The following is an 8,696-nucleotide window of genomic DNA, read 5'->3' on the forward strand; positions in this document are numbered from 1 at the left end:
GCTATTGTTCGTGAAGAACAATACTAAGGAAGGGGCAGTGTTACGACAGCAGAAGCCACGTGACGCTGGTAACACGTCATGAGTTTCTAGAAGGATCATGAAGGCTCGAGTATTTGCCAGACGACCTCTATTTTTGTAAATATAAGCCCGGCAAATAAAGCGGAGACTAGAAGTGACGGCATAGATAATTGCAGATTGAAGAGAGATATAGAGACAGATAATCGAGTCAAGTGAGCAGTAGTGACCGTAAGTAAAGTACGTGAATCGTTGTGAATTATAGCATGTGTTCAAGTTAAAGTGACTGTGGAAATTTTGTGTATTGCAAAGTTGTTTTGAGAAAGAATAAACTAGTTTTATTTAAGAAATGACTTGTATCGCTGAAGTTCTTCGGATAGAATCTTTACTGGAAATTAACAAACGACCGGAGACGTAACAATACATCTCTGACACTTGTTTTTTTTTTTTTTTTTTTTGTCAGAAGGGCGCAGTTTTAGAATCACTATTTGTTATTTAATTAAATATATTGTTACACAACACACCACTTTCAAGTTTTGTCTTAACTTCTTCCTTTGAATATCAAGCCCTGTAGCACTAAGTAATGAAAATTGTGAATTGTGAATTGTGTTCATTATCATGTTTTTGTCTTTATTACAGTATTCTTGTAAATTTTATTTGACTTTAATTATTTCTTTTATATTTTGTCTTGTTCTGTGAAATAATCTTAATAATAAATCACAAAATATAAATAACATTAAAATATCCATTCCTCAGTAATTTAAAGCGGCCTCTGTCGTTTTATTGTATATAAAAACTCGGTTCTCGAGAGTATAAAATTATGTCGAAAAAATGTCGGATTCGGAGTTAAGAGTAAGTAAGGACTTAATAAATGGGTTAATTGACAATGAAACACTGTTAGTTCAAAAAATAACATATGTGTGTTGTTATTTTATAATTTTTAAGGTTTATTTAGATTGAAGGAAAGTAATACACTTATTTTATTAGCTAATACAGTAATTGCATTATTTTACTTTATAATTTATTATTAATAATATTAAATAATTTAATAATTAGTAATATTATAAGTTAATATATCATAATTTATGAATTTAATACTTAACATTATATTTTTAAAAGTTAGTTAAGCTCTTAAAATTCAAATTAAACAACCGTTTAATGTAATTACATTAGCATGTTCGTAATACAGTTACAGTTGCACGAAATTTAATCAAGCTCAGTACAACTTGCAAGTCGCAGTTACTGAGTTAGTCGTTTGGTGACACTGACAATGACTTGAAATGTTGAATGAGTAACTTAGTAGACACTGACAATGTGTAACTGAGTAAGTTAGTAATAGTAACATTACAACTTGTATAAATTTTACCATGTTATAACTACTTAATTAAACTAAGGATTCTGACTTTCAGGTGATTTTTTTTTTTTCTAAATTCAAGTCACTCATTTTTGAAAAGTAGATAGAATGTTTTATTCAAAAAATGGTTTATAATTGAATTACATTTTTTACGTATAATCAAGAAAATAAATATTCAGGTTGAAATAGGATTTTATTCAGAAAAGAAAAGTCAGAAATGTTTAAACACAAATAAGGTACAGCTGGCTACTCCCTCAGTCTGAAGAATTTTACAAGTTGGGTACAAAAAAGTCCTCTGGTCCAGTTTTGCCAACAGCTTACAATGTCTTTATTTAAATAGTAAGGTATTCATAAACACTAACCATGTATTTTCAGATGGGCACTCAATCACAAAAAAAGAAAAAAGGTACAAGTAGGTTACAAAAAGTATACTGGCCTTTTTGGCCATCAGTTTGGATTGTTTAAAAAAAAAAGAAAAACATTCTCATGCTTAAATACCAATTTCAGTCTGAAAAAAAAAGATGTACAACTAATCAGAGAATAAAAATTGTGGTATTGCCATCAGTTTATGTTGTCCTTTTGTTGGTTAATAAACTAATAAGCATAAAAAAAATTTACTCCACTAATATGGCTACAGATGAACAATAACATCTATCAACATTTGTTGTTTAAGTGTATTTTCGGACATTTAACTGCTGTCTGGTCTTTGAATGTAGAGAAATTTACTGAAAAAATGCTTTACTACTGCACTTCCACCTGAAATTAACGTTGCTGTTTACAGAGGTGGGTATGTGGCTGCGACATCCTTCAGGAACCTCCCTGCAGCAAGTTTTGGATTGTCTTAGAGTGTTCTGTTATATATTAATTGAATTTTGAGTGCAGAGTTTCCTCCATAAGGTAAATTTATTTGTAGTTGTCAAACTCAATTCTGAGCTGACTTAGAAAAGCATCCAGCACTCTTGCTTGCATCTATAGCTTCTCTACAGTGGTGGATACATTCCTTTCAGTTGGTCTTTACCATTTTATGCTCAGGGCTACACAGAATTCATTAATGTATTGCTTTACATAAGCAGCATCTTTAGATAACAGCATTCTTAAAATTACGCTTTTCTGTTGGTACAACCTCTGTGCTCTATTCTAAGCAGGAAAGCTTGACTTCCTTAATGTTGTATATTTTGTGTAGCATAGAACCATCTTTTTCTCCAGCTCTTTTTGCACAGTTAAAACTGATTCAAACTTTTCATCTAGAAACACAAGCATGGCATAAACTTTGTTGCTGTTGTTGAGTGGGAATGATTTCTTTAAAGTCAGACATTGTTCTATTAAGGGCATCCTCTCTGTAAGACAGCCATTAGGCCAGCCTTCATGTGTATAACAACACACACACACACACACACACACACACACTGAAAGAAATTGAACCATTTGATAAGAGCAAGAGCAGGAGGTTTCATTACATTTTCAATTTGAAGTTTAACAATTAATTGTACAGTTGTTAAAATTTATAGGTATATTTACACAAGACACCACTTTTCTAGCATATGACATTGCACAGTTAGCAAGGAAAATGTCAACAGAAACAGGAATTAAATGTGCCATATACATGACATGCAAGAATTTACAAATACCTTCCAACATGCATGTCATTCATCATCTTTTGCACATACTTTTGCAGAATTGGATACAATGACAGTAACGTCAAATGATTTTGCAAGCACCAAAGTAATACCGACACTTTGAAATAGCAACATGAGAAACATCTACTAATGTATTAACTATGGGCTTTCCAATTACATCTGAGGATTTATCAACATCCAGACATACTTTATCATTTAATTGGTATTTAATTTCTGTTTCAATTTTATAAAAGACTTTGGGCAAGTACTTTTCTTGTGAAGTGTTTTACTTTGGTATTGTTTTAGTTGCTGGATAACATTTCTTCACAAACTTTCATAAAGGTCCATCAGCTATAGGCAAACTCAAACCAGCATCGGAAAGTGCTTATACAAATGAGTGAATCTGGCCTTCTGCCTGACTTGCATTTCCACTGTTGTAGAATTTCATTTTTCAGCCTCTTGTTTTAGAGAAATATGAAGTGCTCTGTGAAAGTCTTCAGTTATCCTGTCATATGGTTTCATTTGTTTGTCAACTGATATTTTAATACACAGTATTTCAATACCACAGATGCTTCTTTAGGCCCATTACCATTGTCTCCCCAAAATATTTGAAATTAGAATATTCTTTTACTTAGTTAAAAGGTACTTTGGGTTTTATGTCTATTATTGAAGAATTGTATTATTATTAAGTATTATTATTGATTAATGTAAAAATAACCAATTAATCAAAATTTAGTGTTTCTGATTATTACAGCTTTTGATTACTTCAACTATCCAAGTAATCCAGATATTGCTATTATGATTTCCTATTATCTTGGTTAATTCAAGGTTATTAAAAATTAATCAATTAGTGTAACAACTCACAAAAATAATCAACTAATTGAAGTTAGTGTTTCTGATTGCTTTGGATTATTCTAACTATTGCAGTCTCATGTGAGAATAACTGACTAGTTAAAGGTGATCCTGATAATTACTCAGTAATTCAATTCCACTAGTCATTCATCCCTACTGAAGAACATGTGTTAATGGATAAAATAACTTATGTAAACTTAGATATCAGTGTAACAGTATTAATGAATTCACAACTGTAATCATTACTGTATATTAACATGAACATTCACAGTCACTGTTGTAGGTTATGATGAACATTCACATGTACAATCACTTTCGTACATTATAATGAACTTCATTTATACAATCGGTGTTTTGCGTTTACTTGAACGCGCGTTAATGTGCTTCATTTTGTTGCACTACTTGAGACATTCTGTTTCCAATATGACAGATGTAAACATAGTTTTTTACATGTTATTGACTGTTGTTTGTGTTGTTTATAGCAAATGATCCTGAACTTTAGGGTGTCTGAGCTACAGGTGTTACTGGGATTTGCTGGGAGGAACAAGTCAGGAAAGAAGCAAGAACTACAGTACCGATCCCTGGAATTGTTGAAACTCGGGAGTACATCAATAAATATGAAAATCCAAGAGCTTCATAAGTAAGAATGTTTAATAGACTGTTACACTCTTTATAGAATAATCTGTTTTTCTTTTGTTTTAACTCTTAAGTTTCAAATATCAAGGAATTACATGGTATTTGTTTGTTACTTTAAATAATGTATACAAAACATTTACATAATTAAATTTATCCTTTTTTTAATGATGTATTTCAATCATCCATTAATTAGTTATTGTTATCAAGCTTTTTCTAATCTGTTTTCACTGACTGTTAATTTGAATCAGAGCAGTTCAGGTTATTTTTTCATTATGCTCTGGTCAGTGGTTAAATCAAATTAAGTTTATTTTGTTATGGTTTGGTCAGTCTTTAATTATCTCAGCATTATTCAAGTTGCTGTAGACTGATTGTTAATCAAGTCAAGGTTGTTTTCATTATTTTATTGCTGTGATTTGGTCAGCCGTTAACTCAGAGTTGTACATTTTAATTTGTGTTTTGGAAATCCAGTAATTATTCTATCAACAGCTCAGATTTCCTTGGCTTGTTATAAAACCAAAAACCAGGTGGTTAGGGCACTCGACTCGAAACCTCAGGGTCGTGGGTTCGATCCCCATCCCATCAAACATGCTCGCCCTTTCAGCTGTGAGGACATTATAATGTGATGGTCAATCCCATTATTTGTTGGTAAAAGAGTAGCCCAAGAGTTGACGGTGGGTGGTGATGGCTAGCGCAGATAGCTCTCATGTAGCTTTGCACGAAATTCAAAACAAATAAAACCAAGAACATTCCTAACCCCTCTTACATGACTATACATAAAAATAAAAACATTACAAAAAGACTAAAAAATTATTAAAACTCGTAACAGATAACGTTTGTGGCCACAGTACCCAAACACATTGGGAATATTCCATCTATCAGACAAGATCTAGATGCTGATATCAAACTAGTCAGCAACTGAGGAAAATCTGATCCATCCTCCAAAGCTAAGCACTGGAAGCTCTTTCTGGCCATTTCACTTCCCATGTAGTGAAAGGTACCATTTCAGTTCCTGTTTGCTCATCTGTACAACTAATATCTGAACAATGTAAGGCTCCATTTTCTGTGCAGATTTGTCAGTGCTACTAAGATTATACCTGTGAACCATTAGATCCTTCCTCTCTTATGGATTATTTAAAATATTCTAAATGTCAGTGTTTATTCAGCATGGTTCAAGGGAAATAGCTCATTTAACATAACCTGTGGACAATAAGGGACAGCTTGTTCCTTTAATGCTGACCCTGCACATTTACCCTTGGAAAAAGTAAAAATTTAAATTCACCCTTTACCTTTCAGGAAATTATAGATTTTCCTCTTAAACTCTTGTACAGTGTTGGCCTCCACTACTGCTGATGATAATTCATTTCATAAGTCAATCACTCTATTAGAAAAATAAGTCTTAATGTAGCACTGACCCAAAAATCACATATTTCAAATTTAGCCTAAATCGAAAGTTTAACCTCTTTCCTGTATAAATAACTCATTTTTGTCTTAAAGGCTATTTTCTCAAAATGAAGTTTTCACTGGGGTCACCAATTTATTAGCATGATATCTTCACCATTAAAACCCAATATCAGCATGAAATTTAGCACACTTGTTGATATTACACTCTTCCATAGCTTGAATTTTCTAAAATTCAAAAATCTTTACCAGTTGTCTTGTTGTGAGTTTAATTACCACTAATAATGGCATTAATTAAATGTCCATAGCTCATTAACATTGCAGAAAATTTCCAAGTTTTTAATTCAGCCTATTAGGATGTTCACAAAGACCATGTGTATCAATTTTCACATTTTTATCATTTCTAAGTAAAGTTATGGTGTTGAAACACACTGCCCTGAAGACAAAAGGCGGAAGACTTTTGAAACGTCATCCTATACATTTGTAGTTTTCTATGACAGGCAGTTGCTGTCCATTTGAAACTTAGATTCATTATGAATACTCTGCCTAAACAACCTATCAATGATTAGCAGAAACATTACCTACAAAAATTGTGTTAGCAGAATAGTATGAGATCTTTAAATCATTGTAATTGTACATGAAATAACCAGAGAAGATGGCATCCAAAGGCAATTAAAAGAAATTGAAAACATTTTAAGGCTATGGGAAATCGGACATTATTGGATACAAAACCATAGAAGGAGAGCATAAAACATCTTGTAGAAAAAGAAGAAAATCAAAATTAAAATGAACCTTTTGAAGATAGTAGTGTTGTATAGTTTAAATATTCTTTTTTATAATTTTGATAAAATCAATAATTCTATTAATATAATGCAAGTATGTGTAACATTAAAGAGTAAGTGTTTTCTTGCTATTTTCCTGTCATAATGGATCTCTTTAGTACACGTGTGTTTTGCACATGAAAATTCATTTATACATGTGAATCACCATACATGTGTTGTTGTTTTTCTCATGAAAGGGCCTAAGATACCTATTAGTTTGTAATATGGTTGTATCTACCTTTTGCGTGTTTCAGGTTAAAGATAAGAAATACTCAGCAAACAGTTGAATTGTGTTTCTTGTGTAAAACCTTTTTTTTTTCTCTTCCCACAAACAGGCAAAGGTTTCCAGCAAATACATCATTGATAACTTCCACTGACCCAGGCCATCTCTATGGTGTTCCACATCCCCCACCATCACATATAAAAGGACCCAGAGATTCAATACCAGGAAATCAATTAATCCCTGGCAGTAGCCTTCACCCTGCCTCAAGCATTGATTACTCCTCCCCCAAACACAATGTGCCCAACATTCAAAGTGGATATAATATAACCAAATATCCAGTACATCCTGATGTTTGCCTGAAACCTTTACCATTTTATGACGTTCTTGCTGAATTATTAAAACCGAGTAGTTTGAGTGAGTACATTATTTTGAATTTAGAACTATTGTTGGACTTTTTTTTTTGCAGTTGACAGTTTTGCACAGTACTCACAAAAGGCATTGCTCCATTGAATGTGGCCAGATGCATAACTTTTGGCCACGTCCTAATGTCCTTACCATGGTCCCATTGAAAACACAATTTTGTATGTGGAATAACTAATATCCATGTTTATTTTATTGGTTGTGGTCCAAAAGTTTTGTATCTTCTGATGGGAACTAATGGTTGAGAGCACTGGTCAGAGCAGCTGCCAATGTTGGTGTTTTGTGTATATCCTATTGAATATAGCATACCACTCAAGGTTAATAATGCAATTATCAGTGTTATCTTCATAAATATTGCTCATGTTACAAACACATATTGTTATAGTTAACAAACTTTAGCGAGAACAATGCTCAACTAATAATCAGAAATTTCTGAGAATCTTCAAAACTGTAATGAACTTTTTACCTTGTAAAATTATTCATATTAATAAACAACAATAATAAAATTATTCATATTCATGAACAACAATGAATTTCATTCTTATTTCAGATTGCTCAACCTAAAGATGGATTAAGCACATTAGTTGTTGTTTTTTATGTGTATACTATGATAGTTGAATTTTGCATTTTCTGAAGTTATTTTGTGATTCTTTTATTTATTTATTTTTATTCTTATTTGTATTTTATTTTATTTTATTGAACACTTGAAAATGAATCTCAGGCTATAAATTTCTTTAAAAACTTTTTATAATGCACAGAAAACTGAATATTAATTTTTGACAGTAAGAAAAATCTGACAATGAAGGAAGTTTAAAAAAATGCTTACTTACAACTTTTTATAGAAACATGCAACATAATATAAAATATAAGGACAACAAGGGATCTGTAAGTCCATCTAGGCCATCCTATTCACTATACTAAACTACACTTTCAAAAATAACAAAGCCAGCCCTTATCATTTAAATATTTATTAAATCCTTTCTTAAGTTCATTTAAATTCACTGCATCTATCACATCTGAAGGCAACCCATTCTAAAGGCCAACCACCCTGTTAGAAAAATAAAACTATCTTAGCTGAAGATGACTCCTACCCTGCCAAAATTTGTATCCACTTATCCTACCTTATTCATCATTAAGTAAAAAAAAATTATGCATTTAAACTATCTTTGCCTTAAAACCTTAATCAAATCCTCTCTAAATATTTTTTACTACTTATGTATTTATGAACCTTGTAGACTCATATAGCCTAAACAGAATTATACATATATAAAAGTACTGTAAAATGTAGGAAACTATATTTTTTCTCTCCTTTGGATTTCATTTTTTCTTTTGATTGTGGCATGGGTAATAAAATGTGTTAC

The 8,696-nt window shown here is 31.7% G+C and overlaps 1 protein-coding gene across 2 annotated transcripts in view; it reads left to right on the plus strand.

Moving 5' to 3' along the window:
- The first annotated feature begins 838 nt into the window (after window positions 1–838).
- The window catches only part of LOC106468232 (E3 SUMO-protein ligase PIAS2-like), a 63,251-nt gene continuing 55,393 nt past the window's right edge, over window positions 839–8,696 (plus strand). For both annotated transcript variants that reach the window (XM_022396565.1, XM_013928645.2), the window contains exons 1-3: window positions 839–867; window positions 4,320–4,477; window positions 7,028–7,329. In XM_022396565.1, coding sequence (XP_022252273.1) covers window positions 847–867; window positions 4,320–4,477; window positions 7,028–7,329 — 481 coding nt within the window. In that variant the 5' untranslated portion in view covers window positions 839–846. The remainder of the gene's footprint in view (window positions 868–4,319; window positions 4,478–7,027; window positions 7,330–8,696) is intronic.

Source organism: Limulus polyphemus, unplaced genomic scaffold, assembly GCF_000517525.1.
Source record: "Limulus polyphemus unplaced genomic scaffold, Limulus_polyphemus-2.1.2 Scaffold2925, whole genome shotgun sequence".
In the NCBI taxonomy this organism is placed as follows: Eukaryota; Metazoa; Arthropoda; class Merostomata; order Xiphosura; family Limulidae; genus Limulus; species Limulus polyphemus.